This window comes from Dromiciops gliroides, chromosome 1 (genome assembly GCF_019393635.1).
Source record: "Dromiciops gliroides isolate mDroGli1 chromosome 1, mDroGli1.pri, whole genome shotgun sequence".
NCBI lineage: Eukaryota > Metazoa > Chordata > Mammalia > Microbiotheria > Microbiotheriidae > Dromiciops > Dromiciops gliroides.
Genome location: NC_057861.1, coordinates 141,567,205 through 141,591,431, shown reverse-complemented (window position 1 = coordinate 141,591,431; position 24,227 = coordinate 141,567,205). Strand labels below are relative to the sequence as shown.

The 24,227-nt window shown below is 37.9% G+C and overlaps 1 protein-coding gene across 1 annotated transcript in view; it reads left to right on the top strand.

The window, feature by feature from the left end:
- The window catches only part of VPS13B (vacuolar protein sorting 13 homolog B), a 996,174-nt gene that overhangs the window by 852,583 nt on the left and 119,364 nt on the right, over positions 1–24,227 (top strand). The window contains exon 40 of the mRNA XM_043982862.1: positions 9,633–9,829. Within this exon, the coding sequence (XP_043838797.1) occupies positions 9,633–9,829 (197 nt within the window). The remainder of the gene's footprint in view (positions 1–9,632; positions 9,830–24,227) is intronic.

The following is a 24,227-nucleotide window of genomic DNA, read 5'->3' as shown; positions in this document are numbered from 1 at the left end:
CCGGACAGGAAGGCAATCTTGATGCAATGCAGTAAGCCACAATACCAGTGGGGCATTACAGGTGAAAACTCTGCAGCTGTACCCCTTCACCACAATGTCATACAACTGTACACTGGAATATTTCCTGTACAGAAATAGGGTTTGGTTAACTTTGTTTCCCAAGAGTAGATCACATTAAAATGTTATAAAATCATGATTTCCTGCATTTGAATACTTGTGGTTTCTCCACTGGTTCCAATATTACAAAGGGGTTTTTTTATGGCTTCTATTAGTTGAAGATGTATAGAAGCCTTCTTTCCCCCCCTCTCACAAAATCAACCGAGAGGCAGATGCACGTAAAAAGAAAACATTTTAAAAGAAAACATTCTGATTTCAAGCATGTTTGCCTTTAATTTTATTGTTAAGTAATTGATTTTTACACTAGGGGGATGTGCAAGTAAGAGTAAGCCAGCTCTTTAACTATGCCATGAATACATTGTACATATAAATGTTAGATCTTGGCATGTGTTGCTGACAAATATGCATTAGTCTGTAGGTATATGTGTGTACTTATGAAGAGTTTTGAGAAATATTTTGAGCTTTAAAGAGAAACCCAGACAAATCATTATTTGAAAACTCCTATCTAAGATGGGTCTATGGGATCATCTTTACCATTTTTCCCAAATACACATTACATTTTTCTGATATCTACATTTCTGGCAACTGATCTTTCCTCTTATCTCCTCCTTACCTTCTTTGCCATCCACAGACTACTCCTGTGGCTCCCATTCAGACTACACTTTTTATCTCCTTATTTTTTTCTCCGGGTCCAAAAACCTCCCCCATCTACTCATCTAGTTCTGTGATCCCAATAATTTGATCCTAGATTTAGAACTAGAAAGGATTTCATGAGCCCTTCGGTCCAACCCCTTCATTTTACAGATGAGAAAAATGAGTGGCAGAGTGGTGAAGGGATTTGCCCAAGGTCACACAAGATAATAAGCATCAGAAGCAGGATTCAGACCCAGGTACTTTTACTACAGAACCAGCATTCCCACCACTCTACCATATTATACATTTATTTATCATCAACTTGAAATTTGCCTAAGATCATGAGATAGTGGTTGGAGGGAGAACTAGCCTCACAGAGTCAGAAAAACCTGGGTCCAATGACCCTGGGCAAGGAAGTGACTTAACCTCTCTGAAACTCGAGCATCTCTCTTATAAGTTATAAATGAATTGTTTCCTGCTAGGGTTCCTATACTTTACAGATTTTTGGCATACTGACATGATTATTAGGTAATTATTTTAAACCTTTCCTGACATATCATTGTTATAGGGAATTCACTTCCAAACAGAAAACTTCTTCCATCAATAGAGATAGCCATTTGCTTTGCAACTTACAGTCTTTAAAAAGCTGCCAAGGACACTGAGGTTAAATGATTATTTAGATAATATGATCTTTAAAATATTGACTTTGACCTAATGACTGATCATTATCAAAGACTATTCAAAATTATTTTCTAAATTCTGAAAGTGTCACAAAGACACATTTTCCAAAGTGCTATGAAGAGATTATCTTTACCCCTGGAAAAAGGAAATTTAAAATTTCTGCAAGGGGACTTGCTCTATGTTTTTATATTCATCTTTTTCATATGAATCTTGCTTGGCAGTTATATATCACTGAGACTTGTGAATAGTGAAGCTCATAGACTGGTAAATTCCATAGAATCCGTTTGTATCAAATATTGTATTGTAAACAAAAGTATTTAATTTTCATTTTACTTTACTCTGCAAAGAGATTTTCAACAAGATAGCAGCATGAGTAAATTAAATATTTGATGATTTTAAAAATCAGTGTTCAAAATTACATGCTTTATAGATTTGTTGTATAATGTGCCAGAACTTTCAGCTCTGAATACAATATTCCTCCTGGTTCACCTACAACGAAAATCACATTCTAAGAGAATGGACTCTGGAACAGAAAAGCACCCCCATACCAAGATAGTATAATCATGAAGCCAATAGTTTATTCACACTCAGGAAGCTAAATTTAAAATCCCAGCATGGGTTGGCGTCTGACACACAATATGAGATTATATTGTATTCTGCCTTTCTTTCACTTAGGTGGCCTTGTTAAGAGATGATAAAACACACGTGTTTCCTGGATTCTGAGTGCAGGGAGGTGTAGGTAGTTGTTTCTGGAACAAGAGTGACTTGATCTCCAAGGGGAAGCGCCCACCATGTGAGAAAGGGAGCTTCAGGAATTCCATATTGCATCTCAAAAAGCAAAAAGGCTTTTTGTGTTGTTTTTTACTTCCCAAACTGAAATTAAATAAATCACAGAACTAAGAAAACAAGAATGTAGCTCTGGGGCAACCCTGAACATATTACATTCTGCTCCAGCTGTTTGTGCCTTTGTCTTCCTTACACTTCATCTGTTCTCCTGAACTTTGTAGCAAGTGATGGAAACTGGATGTGTTAAACAGCTGATTATACACTAGGCCTCTCTTTGTGTTTGTACTTGGTATTTTGCTTTGATTCCTTATTGTAAGACATTAGAAGAGGCTTTTTGTTGATGGTATTGGGAAACATTTCTCCACCTTTCTGTGTTGATCTCCTGAAAGGTTTTGTTTTGTTCAGAGTAAAGAAAGAGCAAATGTTTTTTCTTAAATACTAATATCTGGTGAGCTACCACTGCCTTAGGGTGGGGAACCATGACCTTAATGCTAATGTGACATTAGTTCTTCCCTCAAAGAAAGGGAAAGTAGCTTCTGTTCCAGAAGACAGATTCATGTCCCCCTGTCCTTTTCTCACAAACTAAGACAGTTCTGGAGCCACAAGGTTCCTAAGGTAATTTTAGCCTCTTTAATGTGAACTAGGTCAAGCCCAGTGACTGACTAGGGCTACAACAGGTGGTAATTCTAAGTGATCTTTGATTGGCCACAGTTAGTCCTTAAGATCCTCAAGGATAGGGGGCAGCTAGGTGGCGCAGTGGATAAAGCACCGGCCCTGGATTCAGGAGGACCTGATTTCAAATCCTTCCTCAGACACTTGACACTTACTAGCTGTGTGACCCTGGACAAGTCACTTAACTCTCATTACCCTGTGTGTACACGTGCGCGCGCGTGCGCACACACACACACACACACACACACACACACACAAAAGATCCAGTCAAAGGATATGAACAGGCAGTTTTCTGATGAAGAAATCAAAGCTATCTATTCCCATGTGAAAAAATGCTCTAAATCACTATTGATTAGAGAGATGCAAATTAAAACAACTCTGAGGTACCACCTGACGCCTATCAGATTGGCTGATATGACAAAAAAGGAAAATAATGAATGTTGGAGAAGCTGTGGGAAAATTGGAACACTAATGCATTGTTGGTGGAGCTGTGAACTGATCCATCCATTCTGGAGAGCAATCTGGAATTATGCCCAAAGGGCTACAAAGCTATACATACCCTTTGACCCAGCAATACCACTTTTGGGTCTTTTCCCCAAAGAGATCATAAAAAAGGGAAAAGGATCCACATGTACAAAAATATTTATAGCTGCTCTTTTTGTGGTGGCAAGGAATTGGAAATTGAGGGGTTGCCCATCAATTGGGGAATGGCTGAACAAGATGTGGTATATGAATGTAATGGAATTCTATTGTGCTATAAGAAATGATGAGCAGGAGGAGTTCAGAGAAACCTGGAAGGACTTGCATGAACTGATGATGAGTGAGATGAGCAGAACCAGAAGAACATTGTACACAGCATCATCAACATTGTGTGTTGATCTACTGTGATGAACTATATTCTTCTCACCAATGCAATGGTACAGAAGAGTTCCAGGGGACCCATGATGGAAGGGGATCTCCATATCCAGGGGGAAAAAAAAAAGGAACTGTGGAGTAGAGATGCTGATTGAACCATACTATTTCTTTTGCTTCTGGTGCTGTTGTTTTTCTATTTTGAGGTTTTTCCTCATTGCTCTGATTCTTCTCTTATAATATGACTAATGCAGAAATACGTTTAATGTTATTATGTATATATATAACCTATATCAGATTACCTGCTGTCTAGGGGAGCAGGGAGGGAGGGGAGGGAAGGAGAAAAATCTGAAATTGGAAAGCTTGTATAAATAAATGTTGAGAACTATTTTTACATGTAACTGGAAAAAAATAAAATACTTTTATCAGGGAAAAAAAAAGATCCTCAAGAATAAAGATCATTTCCAGAATTTCCAATCTCCTTCACCCTGGAATTTTTATTCTTTGATTCTTTATAAAGAATCATTATGTGAGTAGAAGAATTCCATTTGTACCATAATGTTATAAAAGCAAACATATAATTTTTTCTATGTATTCTTTGTTTTAACTATAAAATGACAATGGAAAAGTAGTGCATGGTCTTTGTAATGTCCTCCTTCAATTCTATGAAAACCATGTGGATATGGCTCACAAATCTTATTTACAAAGGTTTCCACATTTTCAAGCATTGCCTATGAATTATGGTCATCAATTAAGTTTAGATTAATCCTCAGTTTTCTCATATATTTAAATATTCTTTAAACATGTCTGTTTAACCACTTAGTGCTTCAAAGCATCTATGGGAGAATGGAGACAGGAAAGGTGGAAGAGATTACCTGTGGGGACAGGGGAGTGAGGTGAAGAGAAACCTGGGAGATGTCATGAAGGCCTACTTCCAGGAGAGATAAGTTGAAAGCTCATCTATCAGACTGGGTGAAATCTGAGTTTCAAGGTGGGATGGAGGAGATAAGAGATCACAGCCATGGGCATGAGATAGGTAGGAATGTTTTGGAGGTGCAGGCCCCATAAGGCTTATCAACTAGGTAACTATTGTAATAGTTGAAGTGAGAGGTGGCTAAGACATCTTGTGATACAAGTGTTTGAATATCTTGCCCAAAAATAAAGATGTTACTCCCATGAAAATGATGAAACTAATCTTTGTTTCCAACTATGCAAACTATAAAGCTCATTTAATTTGACCCCTGTGACCCTCCAGTGGGTAGTATCTAGTTTGAATACCAAGTTTATGGAAAAAAATCACTGTATTCAAAATACTGCCCTCTGTCTTTATCTTTGACCAACCCAGTCCACCCATTATTCGGGGTGGGAGTAAAGGGATTGGATAGATGCAGTTTAAAAAACTTTTAATAGCCTAGTCTAAGAACTAGGATGTCGGAGTAACCAAGGATACATCAGAATTTGTCATTGGGAAGTTGCTGATAATAATGATGCAAAAGAATAGCTCCCATATACGTGTTCCCTTTCCCACCTTTTCGAGAGAAAATAAAACTGTCCATGAAGATGTATAGGCAGCACAATTCTAGTATTATTTTTTTAATGTTACTAAATAATAAATTCCCCCAATACTTTTTGTACCAAGGCTGTTTTGAAATTGTGGTATATATATGCAAATCTTCCCAAATTCGCCATTGAATGGAAACACATTATGGAATAACATTTTAAATATGGTTATAGATGTGTTCCTACACAGACTTAAATGTGTTCAGTTCAAAGTTCACATATGCTTAGGGTACAGTTCATTTTCTACAGCTGACTAATTTTTTAAATTCTGTCAGATATGTATAGGAAAACAAAATGTAATAAAAATATACATATTCTTGACAGTCATTTGAAATGTACCATGTGTTATATAAGGAATATTTTCCATTCAAATCAATTTACTTGTTCCTACTTCCCCTGACTCAATTCTAGATATCCATCATTTCTAAACTATCTCTTGGCAACCAAAGCTACCATCTTTCCTCAAAGTTATTCAGTGTAGGAATTAATAATAAATCCTTTAGGAAGGCTAACTATAGATTTTTAAACATAGAACATTCTATACTGAATGACCAATTTCAAACATAAAAGTATATGATAGAATTCTTTTAAAAAGAGCACATAAAGTAGATCTTGGAGTCCTTAAGAGAATTCTAACATATGGAACTATAAAGATAACATTAGAGTGCTAGATATGTAGTTTCAATATGTTGCACCTAAAACTGAGATTAGCTGGGTAATGTCAACATTTAATGGAAAACTTTCAGAGCCTACAGTTGTATTTCCTTCAGCCATCCTTCAACCTCCATTTAGAGGTTGACTACTAGGCACTCAGGGACAACTAGATGGCTTAGTGGATAGAGTACCTGGCCTAGAATGAGGAAGACCTGAGTTCAGATACAGCCTCAGACACTTGCCAGCTGTGTGATCCTGGGCAAAGAACTTAACCCTGTTTGTCTCAGTTTCCTCATCAGTAAAATGAGCTGGAAAAGGAAATGGCAAACCACTCCTGTATTTTTGGCAAGAAAACCTCAAATAGGGTCGTGAAGAGTTGGACATGACTGAAAAACAATTCAACAACAGAGTAGGCTCCTGGCATTGCACTGCTTAATGCCAGTCCCTCAGTGAAGTTAATCTTCATCTATATGCTACCTGCCTCCCATGTTGTTTCTTTTCTAGTTTGACTTTCAGCTCATAAACTCCTTAGTTTTTGAAATCTAACTGTGCTTTCCTGCATAGCCCCTACATTTCTCTCCTTCTGCTTTGTGGACACTATCTTTGGACTTTGAACTATCTTGTAGATTTCTCTCTTGCCACTCCTCTCCTGATTTATGAAAAAGGCTCACATACTCACTTTTTATGACCTTGTGGATTAGACCTTGGCAGAAACAGAAACCTTCAGTGCTCCATTCCTACCCATAACAGAAAGAGAGGACAAGTACAGGACCATAAATTTTTCTCAAAATCGTTCTGTGTTTATAATTAAAAAGATGAGAAGTGAAGTGTTTCAAAACAGGCTCTTAGAATGCAAGGTTGTTACCAAAGGGTGAGGGAGATATTAACAATAAATGTCTATAGAATTCTTTGTAAAAAAGAAGTGTTCAGAATGAGAAAGAGAATTCTTTTAAGATGGAGAGGTGATGACACCAGTGAATCTTACGTGTGCATGCATTTCTAACAAATTTGCAACTGCTTTATTGTAAAGGATCTTTAAAATACCAAACTCTACCCAAAAATAATTTACTAGGTTTTCTTTGTACTTTAATTTAATCATTTATTTTTTTTAATGTAAGGGTGTTGAGTTTTTTTTTTAATATATGAAAAGAGCAACTTAAATGTACAGATTAGAGGTAAGTACTCCTAGTCACACAAATAAAGCAAACATTTCAAACTTTGTTTTCCATTTGGAGTGAATTTGCTCATGCCACTTGATTAACCAAGGAAAATAGGGTGTGTAGAGAAAAATGCTGACGAACACATAACCCAGATATTTTTATGTGTATTTTTGCAGTAATTCATTTTCTATTGTTTCACAAATTTCCTGAGTAGTCTGGAATGTTTCAAAATGAACATATAGCCAAAGGGCTGGCCTTTAGACCAAGTTGTGAACTCACTGAAGCCTGTCTTCAACATCTCCTGTGTCCTTTTTGGCTGAACAGAATTCTCCCTGCCTGCCCCACTTTAGTATTGTGAATGCCCACTGTCCTCACTACCTAACTGCAGTGTCTACCTTGCTTACCTTGCCTTGAGTTTTTCCTGATTGCCAACACATTGACACTTATGTACAAAAGGTGTCATTCCCACTTCTGTGCCCTTTATTCATGCTATTTTCTGGCCTGGACTGTGGTGTCTTTTCCTCTCAGCCTATCCAATCCTACCTCATTCTAATTTAGGCAGAGTGAGCTCTGCAGACCTAAACTAACCTCTACCTTCCATAACAGCCAATAATACTGTCTGTTATCAGTGCCATGAATCTTGGTATGTAATCTGTCATATTAGCTTGCTTTCTGTTTAAAATGTGTAAGTTATCTCCCCATTGAGAATATGAAATCCTTGAGAATAAGGATTGGTATCATATAACTTTTGTATTTCTCAGTAATAGGCACACAGTAAATATTCAGTAAGTATATATTGAATTAAGAAATATGGACTATTAATAAGCTTCAAAAATGAAAATAATGTAGTTCTTTGGGGGGTATGATATTCATCCATTTCAAACTGCTAATACTTTCTGGTTTTTGTAAAGTTCTAGCATTAATACTTAGAAGTTAAACTATTTAGAATTGTGGTCTTTAGGCCTGTTGGGTCACTTTTAATTGATATAATATATATCTAAAATTTCTAACATCCAAACACCTTAACCTGACATCAAGTCCTTTCATAATCCATGTGTGGCCTCCATTTTTAGCTTTATCTCATACTACTGTTCTTCACATATACTACTACTAAATGGACTCATTCAGGTTCCTCATATTGGTTCCATTAATTCCTGCCTCCATGTGTTTGCTCATGTTTCCTGGACCTTGAATACCTTTTCCACCATCTATTATTGTTGCTGTTCCTACCCACACTTCAAAACACAGTGTTAATGCCACGTAACTCATGAAGGGTTCCTGATACCTTAGAAGACTGCTCTTCTCTTGATCTCTTTGCACACTTACGTTGTCCATCTTGCCCTGGCCACACTTCCACCATTCACTGCCTCCTCTCATACACGTGTGCTGCTGAGTGAAGCTGAAGGAAGTCATGAAACTGTGACAGCTGGATCCACTACAAAGTTATGTTACCTAACCTCAACGAGGCCCTCAGTGCTCCTAGGCAGTTCTTTTATACTTTCCAAATTAACTCTATCCCACTCACTGCAACAGCTCTTCTGAACCTTTTCTTCCCTCTTCACACCTTCCATGGATGCCCTACTCTTTCCACTGAGAACCTTTCTTCATGTTTTACTGAGGGGGGAAAAAATTGAAGCCATTTTCCAAGAGCTCCCTCTTCTCACCTCCTACTACATATTACCTATATGCCTTCTGCCACTATTTCTTGAGTCTCCTACCTCTTCACCCCTGTCTCATGTAATGAAATAGCCCTTCTCCTTGACAAGGCTAACGCCTCTGCATGCACAAGTGAGCCCATTCCATCCCATCTTCTCCAGCAGATTGTCCCTGTCATCCTCACTTTCTTACTTACCTTCAATCTCTCCTTGTTTACTAAAGATTTCCCTACTGCCTGTGAATCTACCTGTCTTTCCCATTCTCAAAAAAAACCCTCATTCTGTGTATCCATTCTCATGAGGTACTGTCTGATATTCTCTCCTTCCCTTTGCTGCTCCACATCTTGAGAAGGCCTTTCAGAATCAATGCTTCTACTTCCTTTCCTCTCACTTTCTTCTTAACTTTCTCTAGTCTGGCTTCCAACCTCATTCAAAGTTAATAATAATCTCTTAGTTACCAAAGCCAATAGCCCGTTCTCAGCCCTCATTCTTCTTGACTTCTTTGTAGTCTTTGACACTGTCAGTCACCTTTTTCTCTGTCAAACTTTCTTCTCTCTAAGGGACTAACTTTTGCCTTTCTTTGTTTCCCCAGTGCTTACTATAGTGCCTAGCATAGAAAAGGTATTTAATCAATATTTATTGATTGCCTGAGAAACAACTTCTCCTTCCTCTATATTCTTAAGCACCATGCTTTATTCTATTTTGTGGTATCATTATTTAGGCATGTTTTATCTTTCATACTAGACTGTAACCTGTTTGAGGAAAGAGATCGTATTTTCCACAGAGTACATTTAGAAGGCATTAAACAAATGCTTGTTGATTTGAATTTAATTTCTAACTTTTTTTTTCCATCTTCATTTAGGTTCCTTGTAGTTTGGAATACTGGGATGAACTCCAGAAAACTTTTGTCGCTTTTCGAGAATTCAGTCTTTCTGAAAGTAAGGTTTATGAGCTGCAGCTGCCTGACATCAACCTTGTGAATGACCAGAAGAAATTAGTAGCCTCAGACCTCTGGAGAATTGTCCTGAACAACAACCAAAATGGAGCTGATGACCAAAGGTAATGCCATGAAAATGAATCTGTGCCATGATAGGTTAAAAACCATCTTTGCTAGTAGAGCAGTATCTGACTCATCCTGATTTCATTCTACCTTGTCAGTCTGAAATGTAAGCAAAGGATCAGGAAAGAAGCCAAAGGCCTCCCCACCCCAGGCAGCTGGAAAAGTCCAGGTGTGAGATGATGAGGTCCTGCACCAAGATGGCAGTGGCAGAGGGAAGAGGGTATATATGAAAGATGTTACAAAGGTAGAATTAACCAAACTTGATGACTAAAGCAGGGGTTCTTAAGCTGGAGTCTCTGAATTCATTTGAAAAATACTTTGATAGCTTTATTTCAATTAATTGATTTCCTTCATAATCCTCTGTTCACCTGTGAAATTAATCTTCTTCCTAAAGCACAAATCTAACCATGTCACCCATGTCTTCAGTCAATTCATTGGCTTCCTATTATATCCAGGGTCAAATATAAAATTCTCCGGCCACCAAAGCCCTCCATAAGCTGCTCCCTTCTCCCACTTTTCCAGTCTTTATACACCTTCCATCCCCCTACATAATTTACAATCCAGTGACACTGGCCTGCTACTTGTTCCTCAAACAAGAATTTCTGTCTCTTAACTCCAGGCATTTCCTTTGTAGTTTTATGTATTTTATTCATTTAACAACATTATTCTGAGGTCCAAAGGCTTTACAGACTGTGGATGGGGGGTGGGGGAGGTTTAAGGCAATAAGCATTTATGTAGCACCTACTATGTTCTAGGTGCTGTGATCACAGCTTTACAATTATTCTCCCATTTGATCTTCACATTTTACAGTTGAGGAAACTGAAGCAGACAGAAGTTAGGTGACTTGCCAAGGGTCACACAGCTAGTAAGTGTCTGAAGTCATATTTGAACTCAAGTCTTCCTGACTCCACTGCCCCACTTAGACTGCTGAAGGGATCCATTATACAAAAAAAGGCCAAGTGGCCTTAGGGGATAAAATGTCTTACTCATTAGCCCTCTATTTTGCCTAAACAAGTTAGGCCCTTCACCCCAGACATTGGTTACCCTCTCTTTCTCCTCAAAGACTAGAAAGAGGGTCTTCATAATACATAGAAGAATAATCAAGTCAGTGATGATGAAGCATATTGTCCACCTCCAAAGAAAGAACTGATATTTATTGAACACAGACTGAAGCTTGCTATTTTTCATTTTATTTCTTTAATTTTTTCTTTTATTCATTTTTATACAAAATTACTAATATGGTAATGTTTTACATAACTACACATGTATAACCTATATCTGATTGCTTACCACCTTGGGGAGGGAGGAGGAGGGATAGAATTTGGAACTCAAAACTTTAAATAAAAATGTTTATTATTATTTTTTTAATTAAAAATATTTTAAAAGAATAATCAGGTCAGGTAAACCACAAGTTGTAACACATACCCCTCTTATGTACTATCTTATATGTGTGTATGGGGGGGGGGTTGTTTGGTTTTTTTAATTCAGTTTTATTTTATTTTCAGTTCTAAATTCCTTCCCAAATCCCTCCACCTTATCTACCCATTGAGAAGATGAGAAAAATAGAACCCATTATGAATATCTATGATCATGCAAAACAAATTTCCACATTAGCCATGTTCCCAAAAAAGCAAGAAAGAGAAAGAAACAGGAGAAAATATGTTTCTGTATGTCATTAATATTTTTTAAATAATTTATGTAGGAGGCAGCTAGGTGGTGCAGTGGATAAAGCACCGGCCCTGAATTCAGGAGGACCTGAGTTCAAATCCATCCTCAGACACTTGACACTTACTTGCTGTGTGACCCTGGGCAAGTCACTTAATCCTCGTTGCCCTGGGGGTGGGAGGAGAATAAATAATTTATGTTAATAACAAATACTTGCATTTAAATCTTACCATAAACATTTATTAGCCTTGTGACCCTCTTCAAATCTCTTATTCTCTTTTATTCTCAATTTTCTCATCTGCATAAGGACAATAATAGTGCCTATCTCACAAGACTCCAGTGGTATAATATATGTAAAATGCTTTGCAAACTTTAAAGCACTATATAAAGGCTAGCTATTACATATTGTATTACCTTATCTTTTCAAATTATTTTCATAGGCATGAGACTAACTTTATCTTCACAGTAACACTTTGAGGTTGATAGACTGTTATCCTCATTTGACAGGGCAGGAAATTAAACCTGGAAGCCATAGAGTCGCAGGAGGAGGTAATAGTGACAAGAGGGTGGCTCTTAATACAGTGCCTTTTCTGCTACTACTTACTTCCTAAGTCACAACTAGAGTGCAGATCACTGCTGAAATTTTGAGGTTCCGTCTAGGAAGAATTTCTTGTTTCTCTATCAGTTGAACTTTTTTAAAAAATCAGTTTCCCATCCTTGGAGATTTAGTAAAACTATGTAGAGGTTGCCTGTTTTTCCATCTTTAAGTAATGAAATGGCAAAAAGAACTCTCTTCCTATTAGGTATTGATGGATTTGTAGAGGGATTAGCCTCATAACTCTAGACACAGGAGTGTAAAATGTTCTAGAAATCAGAAGGAGTCACAACGTAGGACTATGAATACCTCAATCAATAAAAAAAAGTAAACATCTGGTTCCGATTAATAGTATCAAGTTGGAAATGATTTCTTGATACTAATTGTGAAGGAATGCATTTTCATCATTGAGAAGTTAAGTGTTTTAGACAAGGTTAATTCCTCTGAATGGGGAACCTTCACCGATTACCTCTGTGGTCAGCTTAGCCCCTGGAAATGTGAGCTCTGGGAACCAGAATTGTAGAGAGTGACATTCGGTGGACTCTTTTCATCAAAGTGCTTGACATAGTAGTCCCAGGCATCATTTTGTACTCAAATGGGATTTGCAAGTGTAACTAATATTTCACACGTTCAGCTTTGTTAAGATGATTTAGGACAAATAGATTTTTAGTTTGAAACTGGTGTTGATGAATTCAGTGAGAATAACTAGTTTTAAAAGTTTAGTACCATAAATCACTGCCAAGATATGTATTAAATGAGATGACAAAAATCCATACAGATAAAACTGCATTTCAGTAAAAGCCTATAGAGAAAATATGAATGCTTTGATTAGGCTTTTGCCATTGGTTTTCAACATTTTGTTCAAAGAGAGAAACACAAAAACTCTTTCCAGACATCAGCTCCTAGATATACTGGAGAACCAGTTCTTGGAGTAACTGGATGAATATAGATGATCAATTCTTCAGTCTTTAAGGAAGGTATAGATCTTTGTTTCTACTTCAGTCTGTCAGCTGTCTATAAAACAGGGATGATAGAATGAGCCTCACAATTTAAACAAACCAGTGCCCAGTCCAATGCCTTCCACACAGTAGGCACTTGATAAATGTTTGTAGAATTTAATTGAGGGGGGAGAAAGAATGGGAGGGTTAGATTAATTTTTAAAAAATACTTGTTACTGAAAAACTGATTTTGGACCTCTCATACATATACTTCTTATGTTATATTTTGTATTAGAGTTATTTCCATATATATGTCATATCTCCTTATTAAATTGAAAACTCATTAAAGTCAGGGACCATTTCTTAGTTTTCTGTCTTCCCCAGCACTTAAGAAAGTATTGGGTATATAAAGGCTTAATAAATGTTTATTAATTGTTGAAAATTTCATATTTAATGGAAAAAGATAGTATAATATTAACTTCCCTCCCCAAATATGATATTTTTATTTTAGGTCTATAAAGGAAGGCAAAATAAATCATCTGTAAATAAAAAAAGAAAAAAAACCCTAATGCATGTGGAAAAGATGCCATTGTTTGCCTGATTTTACCATCCCAGTGTTGATTATAATACAATATTGATGCCAAAATTATTTTAAAAAACCGGCCTCTAAGTTTAATTCCACAACTGAGAGTGACATTTTGAATATTTATGAGAAAAATAATATGGGATAATATCAAAGAAAGTTTTCAGAATTTAACAATTCATTGCAGTTGCTATATAGAACAATTAGTGAATCTTAATTTTAAATTGAATTAGCTTTATGTAATTGAGATTGACAAAACAACAGAAATTAAATGCCTTATGTCACTATCTTCTTACCCACTAAAACAATGATCTTTTTAATGTAGAAAAACACAAATCCTTTTAGCTTTTATTTGGGAAAGAATTACATAAAAAACTATGAAATAATTTTTGTTTGTCTTTGTAATCCTGTTTTTATACACGATGATGGCCCCTCCAACTGGTGTTCACTAACTAGGGCCAGTCTTGGATTAAAATATTTTGAAGTTTATAAAATTACACTTATGATAATCTGAAACTAGTCTTAGAGGATTAATCCCTTGTACTTTAAGTGCAGCCCAAGTGGATTCCCTCACATCATTAATAAAGTATAAAGCTTAAATGAATCCTATTACTCAGAAGAAATTGTTAGGTTGAGGAAAGGAGATAGAGATTTAGCTTCCAGCACTGAAACAACTTTTACAGTAATGTCTATATGTATGTGTGTATATTATTTATATAAAATTTGAATAAGGTACTTATCCACTTAGATAAGCATCTGAATGGATCTTTGATCTTTTCTCATATAGGTTAGAAGAAAAACTTTCCTTACCTTCTTATCCTTTGGATCCTTCTGCATATAAATCTTTCATTTTAGTAATAGGATCTCACATTTATATAAAGTTATAGAATACTTTTCTTACAACACTGTGAAGTAGGTAGTACAAATGTTATCCCCATTTAACAGATGTGGAAATTGGGTCTCAGAGAGGTTGAGATTTGCATATAATCATAGCTAGAACCTTTAAACCCAGGTCTCTTTAAGTCTAAATACAGTGTTCTTTCTACTACACCATGCTGAATCTAATACAGAATCTACTTAGTGGTTCTTCATATCTCTGTGGTACAATTTAATGCATGAACTACTTACCTCTTATTCTTTTTTGTGTGTTTTGTTTTGTTTTGTTTTGGGGGGATTTTTTTGTGGGGCAATGAGGGTTAAGTGACTTGCCCAGGGTCACACAGCTAGTTAAGTGTCAAGTGTCTGAGACCAAATTTGAACTCAGGTCCTCCTGAATCCAGGGCCAGTACTTTACCCACTGCGCCATCTAGCTGCCCCCCCATCTTATTCTTGATATATAACTATTCTATCTCCTTTTCAATCCACACATTCTTTCTTTTTCATTCAGCTACAAGTTCTTTACAGAATCTTAAATTTTAAAATTGGAAGAGACCTCTCCAACCATTTAGTCAAACTCACACGTAAAGGAGTCCCCACTGTAACATACTTGACAAGCCTCTTCTTGAAGATTTCTAAAGCCTTTTGAGGCAGCACATTCCATTAGTGGACAGCTGATTGTTAGAAAATTTTCCCTTACATCAAGCCTAAATTTGCTTCTCTGTATCTTCCTTCCCCCAAGAGACAGGCCTTTAGCACTGCAACGCAGCTTTCATGTCCCCCCAAGTCTTCTCTTCTCCAGCCTAAACATGTCCAGTTCTTTCGGCTGAAACCCACATATACCCAAGGCCCTTAGGCATTCTGATCGCCTTCCTCTGGAAACCCTCTCTCCAGTTTATCAATGTCTTTTTTCAACTGTGGTGCTCAGACCTATATACATGATGCTCTACTTGCCACATCTGTAAAATGGGAATATTCCCAGGTAGTCAGGATGAAATGAAGTCACATATGTAAAGGAATTTGCAGATCTTAAAGCACAATATAAATACTAGCTGTTATTGTTGTTGTTGTAATCATCATTATTACTAAATTTGGAGTCCTGGGCAGGTTACTTTATGATCTTTGATTTCATTTATAGCTAAAATACAAATATGTGTATGGTTTAGGTCCTCTAGTGTGTAATTTAAAATTCTAAATGTGGGTTCTAATCTGTCCCCCCAGTTTTGGGGAGAAACTGACTAAAATCACTGATAAACAAGTTTAGGTTTTTAAAGGGTTTATTGAAAGATAGTAAAAGAAAGAGAAAGATTGAGAACAGATTTCCCATAACCTGGCAATCCTAATCTTCCTAAATTCCCAATTCTGAAGTCCTCTGCCACCACTCCAATCTCTCCACAGCCAAAGAGGCCAAGCTCTCTCACCAGCTTCCGCTTCCTGTTTCATCTTGTCCTCCCAGAAATGGGAGGTTCTTCAAGCTGATTGGCTAGTGTCATTCAAATGCATTAAGTACCCTTAAGTACCAGCCAGATGTGCTTAACTAGAAGTCAGTCAATAATCCAGTCAGCAGTCAGTTGCCTTATCCAATTCAATCAGTTTATATTAATCTCCAGGTGGGCCCCTGAGTATCTGCTAAATCTCATCTATCACATTCCATTATCTTGACACACTAGTAATATGTCATTACATCAGTCATTAGACAAAGATTTCATATTTAGAGCCAACATTTAAGTTAATGCTTCTATAAGCATGGTCTATAAGAGATCTATGAGATTTTTAGCACCCCTTGACTCTATTTTTGCCACTGTCACCATGGAAACAGAAAGGGGCTTTATAGGACTAAGGTCCATTTTTTATTTTTATCAACTTCATGGGTCACTATGGACTACAAATTTCAATACCTGACAGCTGACCTTTTGATGAATATCTCTGAACTTAGTGAGACTAGTCATCAAACAGCAGACAGTCTTTTGTGAGACCTGTTCTTGAAGTCCTTCCAGTGTCATAGAACATGCTAGAATTATATTTCACTGGGTTAGCCTTCATTCTAAGGTTTGTTTTGTTTTTGCGGGGGCAGTGGGGGTTAAGTGACTTGCCCAGGGTCACACAGCTAGTAAGTGTCAAGTGTCTGAGGCCAGATTTGAACTCAGGTTCTCCTGAATCCAGGACCAGTGCTCTCTGACTCTTCTGGATCAAATATTCATGACACTGTACATTGTTACTGGAAGGGATTTGAGAGGCCAGCTAGACTAACCGATCCCCTTTTCCAGATGAGATGGCCTGTACTGATCCTCCAGGCATACCACCTTTTCCATTATATCTGGCAACAACACGAATCCGTTATGTCCAAGCCAGGAGTTTGAGTTTCATTTACTTTCCTGCCAGTAGATAGAAAACCTCTTGCTTTCAGTGAGACATTTGACAGGGTCTTTTAACAAGCTAGGAAATAGCCCTTGACCATATATACCACTGTTAGGTGGGTAAGACGGACCCAAAGCAGGTGGCTGCATCCGATGACCTTTCAGGGTCATCTTCAACCATAGACATATATGAGGATAGGGAGGAAGTTCCCTTCTCCTATGGGTACCTGAAAAAGCAATTACATCTCATATAGTTAAAGGGTAAGACATTTGTCCAGCAATTAACTTTATGACTTTTTCAAGCCCTTATATAGAGAGATATTTCCTGCTTCTACCTATTTCCTTTTCCTTCAAAATATTTAACTTTGACAGTCATGGTTTTCATCATTTTAGGGAGTCTCTGGAGAAAACCATGTAGCCTTTCCATTTGCTCCTATTTCCCTTTCAGAGACTGCTGGCCAATTTAACAGTAACTTTTGAAGTTGCTGTTGCTGGTCTCCTCTCCTTTCCTCATACACAGCTCACCATCCCCCATTCCTTTGCCTGTGCACAGGCCTTCTCCAGTGCCTAGAAGGCACTCCCTTTCCCCTGCCTCATAGAATCCCTCTCTTCCTTCATCCCAAGCACTGCTTCTAGAGAAAGCTTTCCCAGATCCCCTAACTGCTTGTGTCCTCCCCACCCCAAACTACCTTGTGTTTAACTTTTTAACAGCACTAGAGCTCAGGACCTTGAGTCTGAAAGACTTAAGTTCATGTCTGGCCTCAGATATTTACTAGCTGTGTGACCTTGGGCAACTCACTTAACCTTTGTCTGTCTCAGTTTCCTCAGCTCTAAAATGGGGACAATAATTGAGCCTACTAACTAGGGCTGTTGTGAGAATCAGATGAGATGATATTTATAAAATGCTTAGCAAGTGCATAACATACATTAGTACTACAAAAATGTAAGTTGTTATTGTTGTAGATAACAGTACTTCTCACATGGTTGAACAGAATTTTGTTGAACTGAATTTTTTTTAACATAACACAATTATTGACTACCCTTCCCTTTGAATATTTACTTCAGTCTTGCCTTTAAAGAAAACAAAAAATAATCCTGATTTTCTTCCTCCCTTTATAATTGACCTTTCTCTGTTTCCTTTTCTGATTCTTATTTCCAACCCTTTCCAAGATTTTTCTGTCAACTTCTCTTCCCTCTCTAGATCCTTTCCCTTAGGAAGCTCATTTCTCCCACAGCGTCAACCATCACTTCTAAACAGGTGATTTGTTGTTGTTGTTTTAGCAACAAACATTTATTTTATTTTCCAGTTACATGTAAGGGTAGTTTTCAATATTCATTTTCATAAGATTTAGAGTTCCAAATTTTTCTCCTTCCTCCCTCCCTTTCCTCCCCACTCCACAAGACAGACTACAACCAGGTTATATATGTACAATCCACAAGTGTTCTTTTTATCAGTTCTTTCTATAGGGGTGCATAGTAAGCTTCCTCATTAGTTCCTTGGGATTGTCTTGGATCATTGCACTGCTGAGAGTAGTTAAGTCATTCACAATTGCTCATTGAACAATACTGCTGTCACTACGCACAATGTCCTCCCAGCTCTGCTCACTTCACTATACATCAATGTTCATTAGTCTTTCCAGGTTTTCCAAGGATCATCCTGTTTGTCATTTCCTGTAGCACAAGACCATTCCACTACAATCATATAACACAGATTTTTCCATCATTCCTCAATTGATGGACATTCCCTTGATTCTCAATTCTTAGCCTCCACCAAGAGTTGCTATAAATATTTTTTGTACAATTTTCCCCCTTTTCTCTTTTTCATGATTACTATTGTTACCTGTTTCCCTTCCATCCTATTCCCTTCCCCATGATATTTATTCTATTATCCATCTTCTTTCATCCTATCTCTCTTCAAAAGGGATTTACTTCTGTCTGTCCCCTCCCCCACTCTGCCCTTCCTTCTTTTGCCCCTCTTCCTTTATCCCCTTCCCCTCCTATTTTCCTTCAGGGTTATAGAGATTACTCCACCCAATTGAGTGTGTACATTATTCCCTCCTTGAGCCAATTCTAATGAGATTGAGGTCTTTGAGCCAATTCTGATGAGTGTTAGGCTCATTTACTACCCAGATTAAACAGATTACTGCACCCAGTTGGGTGTTTATGTTAGTCCCTCCTTGAGGCAGCTCTAATGAGTTTAAGGTCCTTGAGCCTTTTCTGATGAGTGTAAAATTCATTTACTGCCCTGCTCCTCTCCCATCTCTTCCCCCACTCCATAAGCCTTTTCCTGTTTCTTTCATGTAGGATTTCACATCTGCCCTTCCCCCTCCCCCAGTGAATTCCCTTCACCCCTCAATTTAACCCTAAAGATGTCATCACCTAGCTAAGTGACACAGTGGACAAAGCATCACCCCTGCACCCAGGGGGATTCCAGCCAAAACCTGGCCTCAGACACAAGACAGTCGCCCACTGTGTGACCCCAGTTATGTCCCTCAGCTCCAATTTTTTTTTATGGTTCTCTAGGGTCTTGTATTTGAAAGTCAAATTTGCCATTCAGTTCAGGTCTTTTCATCACAAATATCTGAAAGTCTTCTTTTTCATTAAAGTTCCATTTTTTCCTCTGAAAGATAACACTGAGTTTTGCTGGGCAGGTGATTCTTGGTTGTAATTCCATTTCCTTTACCCTTTGGAATATCATATTCCATGCCCTCCGGTCCTTTAATGTAGAAGCTGCTAGATCTTGTGCTATCCTGACTGGGGCTCCACAGTACTTGAATTCTTTCTTTTTGGCAGCTTGCAATATTTTCTCCTTGACCTGAGAGCTCTGGAATTTGGCTATAATATTCCTAGGAATTTTCCTTTTGGGATCTCTTTCTGGAGGTGATCAATGGATTCTTTAAATTTCTATTTTAGCTGCTTCTTCTAGAATTTCAGGGCAATTTTCCCTGAGAATATCTTGGAAGATGGTGTCTAAGCTCTTTCCTTGGTCATGGTTTTCAGGTAGACCAATAATTTTCAGATTATCTCTCCTGCACCTATTTTCCAGGTCAGCAAATTTTCCCAGAAGATATTTCACATTGCCCTCTATTTTTTTATTCATTTGGATTTGCTTTATTGTGTCTTGGTTTGTCATAAAGTCACTGGCTTCCATTTGTTCAATCCTCATTCTTAGGCAATTAGTTTTATCAGAGAGCTTTTGTACCTCCTTTTCCATTTGGCCAATTTGACTTTTCAAGCTGTTGACTTTTTTCTCATGTCTTTCCTGTATCACCCTCATTTCTCTTTCCATTTTTTCCTTTACCTCTCTAGCTTTATCTTCAAAGTCCTTTTTGAGCACCTCTGTGGCCTGAGACCAATTTGTATTTTTCTTGGAAGCTTTAGATATAGGGGTCCTGATGTTGACATCTTCCTCTGAGGGTGCCCCTTGGTCTTCCTTGTTACTGAAGAAACTGTCTATTGTCCTCACCTTTCTCTGTTGGCTCATCTTGCCTTTCTTTTACTTCACTTTTAGCTCCTTAAAGTGGGGCACTGTTCCCAGGCTGCAGTATCCCAAGCTTAAGAAGTCCCAGGTGGTATGATTTAAGGAGAATCAGGTTCTTCACTCCCCCGGCCTGTTCCTTGGTCCTTAGGTGACCCCAGACCAACTTGCTAATCAACCAGCTTTGTGTATTGTGGTTGTTAGCTCCGACGAGCCTGTGCCCCTCCCAACCTGGGCCACTTCTACTCGAGCCTACCTCCTGGTTCTCAGTAGGCATGTAGAATCCAAGTTCTGCCTCAGCACCAGCATAGACCCCTGTAGTCTCAGCCCACTCACCAGACTGTGAGCTTAGTTCCAGACAACACTGGCGCTTCAGCTGATTCAGAGGCTCTGGGGGGTCTCCTTCTCTGGTGAGGACTTCCTGAGACTGGATCTGTGTCAGGGTGACTGTGGGGTTGGGCCTGATTCCTGTATCAGCACAGCAGTTCCCTCCTTCTGAACTTCCAAGCCGTTCTTGGTTAGAAGATGATTTCAGCACATTCTTCTGTGAGTTTTGCTGCTCTGGGCATTTTCCTATGGTGTTATTTGGATGTTTTTTGGAGCGATTGTGTCATGAGTTCGGGAGCTCTAAACAGATGACTTTCAAAGTCTCTATCTCTATGTCAGACCTTTTTTCTAAGCCCCACACTTCCATCTTGATTTTCATCTAAGCTTTACCTATTACCAGGATGGACTCAGGTCAGACACTCCTACATCTCTGCAAAATGAGGAGTTTGAATTTGATGACCTCTGCAATCCTTTCCTGCTCTGCATCACAGGATCCTGGGATCTTTTTTCCTGGGACAAATTCATCTTAACTTATGCATAGATCTGGTCCTTTCATTCCCTATTGTCTCCATTCTAGTAGGGGGATATGACAGATACACAAAATAATAGATGTTAAGTAGATTGGTGGGGCCTTCTTCCACCACTTATTTTTAATCTTCCACAGAACGTTATTCTTCAAAAGAAACAGAATGTGCTTTCATATTCAGTAATTTAATAAATATTTATTAGGGGCCAATCTGTAAGGCACAATCCTATAAGCTGTGAATACAAAGACAAAACCAAAATGGCTTATCACAGAAAACCGGCATCGATAGGGACCTGAGAGGCCATCCAGGCTTCTGTATAAGAAGTGACAAGTGGGGGAGCAGCTAGGTAGTGCAGTGGATAAAGCACCGGCCCTGGATTCAGGAGGACCTGAGTTCAAATCCAGGCTCAGACACCTGACACATACTAGTTTTGTGCCCCTGGGCAAGTCACTTAACCCTCATTGCCTCACAAAACAAACAAACAAAAAAAACAAAAGAAGTGACAAGTGGACAGCCAGTCCTTTATTGAAGATACCCAGTGAGGAGGAAACAGTCGCTGTCTTCAAGGAGGTTATTGTTTATTTTGTTTTGTTTTGTTTTGTTTTTTTCCCTTGAGGAGCATAAACATTTGTTAAGGATGTAAGATCTATACATATGAAATAGTTAAGTGGAATGACGAGTCAGCGTAAGATAAATGCCAAAGTGAGTATTACAGATAATACTGTATTTATATGGAAGATCAGAGTGGACAGAAGTGGACAAGAAGGCTTCATGGATGAGATGGGATTTCCTCCATCAGTTATACTGCTTTGGTGCTAGTCACACTGAAAAAGGAATAAGCACATTTGATTCTGATAACTCCAGGTCAACTCTGCTATTTCAGACTTTGTTTTCTCCTTGCCCCTGTTCATATACCACCACTATCTGGGCTGCACACTCATTCTCCATGGGGAAGGTTACAGCTGTTTTTAGATATTGTTTCTCCTCATTGGGCTGCTTTATATCTGCTCTGCTAGCCACAGCCCAGGGATTTCTTGGATAATATTAGTATCCCTTTAGTTTCGGAAGCCCTTTGGGCAACAGTGGTAGGTACAGTTTGAAACAGCTTTCTCATTTGGGCTTCTCGTTATTAAAATAATTCAAGGTTTTATCCTGAAAAATTCTTTCCTATATAAGCCAGGGTTCTGTCTTCCTGAAAATTTTACTTTCCCTCTACCCCTTGGGAAAGGAATTCTTACAGGGTTTTGTTTTTGTTTTTGTTTTTGTTTTTTTCTTTTCCCTCCCAGCAATGAAAACTCTTCAAAGACTTTGCCTTCCTTTTTTTTTTTCTTGTGTTTCAATATCCAGCAGTTTTTTGCAACTTAAATTTGTACTTCTCTAAATATAAGCACCCTTTTGCTTTTTCTCTTGTGACCTTTATAGTCTCTGTACTAAATTTTTTCATTCATCAGTTAATTAACCCAGCAGATGTTTATTAAATGTATGGTATATGCAAGGCACTCTGTTAACTGCTCTAGACGATACAAAGCATAAAAGAAAAATACAGATTCCAAAGTGTAAAGAGAGGGTCTTGCCCTCATTGAACTTCCAGTTCAATAAAGTGAGACTAGCTCATCATTATTTTCCCAAAATACTCAATGCTGCCTAGCAGCCACCTAAAAATTCCTAAAGTAGCTACGGGGTTGCAGAGGAATTCTCATTCTCAGTTATATATTTCCTCCTGCTTGGAAACCTTAAGGGATTATTCTATTATTTGAATTAGGTATAAAGGGATCCAAGAAGTTTAGCTTTGCATCTGAACTTCTGGATGTTTGAACTAACTACTGAATCTTATGAGATCCATTTATTATAAGTCGAGAGGTCTTGCTTCCAAGAGCCATCATTCAGCATGTTAGGAACCAGCAGCACCAGAGAATACTGTGAACATTGGCAATGGCCCATGAATCTGACCTGTTTTGGCAGTCTGGTGGGAAAAGGGGGAGTGTTAAAATATAGATGTTCAAAGTTTGGAGGGTTTGGGTTTTTTTATCTTTGTATGCCTGCCTGCCATAATTGTCCCATAAATTCTCTTTCTTCCTTTTGGTGCCTTAGATTGAAATCTATACATAGCTGTATCCATATAGGAAAATGTACAAAAATATAGCAGCTATAAGTAACTCTAGCAGGCCCAACAGCTCACATTTATGAACAGTGAACACTTAGTTCCATTCTGCCAAAACCCTCATGTTAAAAGTAAATATATGTAGGCTACTTTTTATAGTGCATTGTGGTGATGAACAAATTGAAGAAACATTTGAAAACCTATAGAATTGTTTATTCTAAACATACTTAAATTAAGGCCAGAACACATTATACGTGTTTCTTATACTTTTAGAATTGTTCATCTGGATATGATACCAATGTGTATATTTTGGGATAATTATTTGGATTTAGGTTGGCAACATTTAATTTAGTAGTTTAAGGTTATTATAGCATTGTTGATTAGTGGTAGGGTTATTTTTTCTGGCTATGAATCGCTAACCGCCAATTTCTAAAAACCCTAAAAAAGGTAACTGTGCTTTTTGTGAACATAAAAAAGTCTCATTAAAGAACTCCCTCCCTACCCCCACTGAAGCCAATTGCTAGGGATCTGTGATTTAAGGAGGTAAATCCTAGGCATATGAGTTAAGTGACTTAACCCAGGGTCATGTGGCTAGTAAGTGTCAGTGCTGAAATCCAAGCCAAAATCATCCTGACTCTGAGCCCAATGCTGTAGCTATTATAACATACTTCCTCTACTTTTATAATTTCGTTTAGATGAATTTTTTGGCTAACACTGACTTGTAGTGTTTTATCAAGCTTTTATACAATGCATTTTGGTGTTCACTGCTCACAAGAGATGGCAAGGATGGACCTTAGGAAAATGTACCATATCAGAGATTGCAGTTATTAAGGAGAAAATCCATCCAACGTATACTTCATATTGCTATTTTATGACCAATCTCATTGACCTCTACAAAATTTATAGACGTGTATGTATACACACACATATTTATATACATAAATGGATTT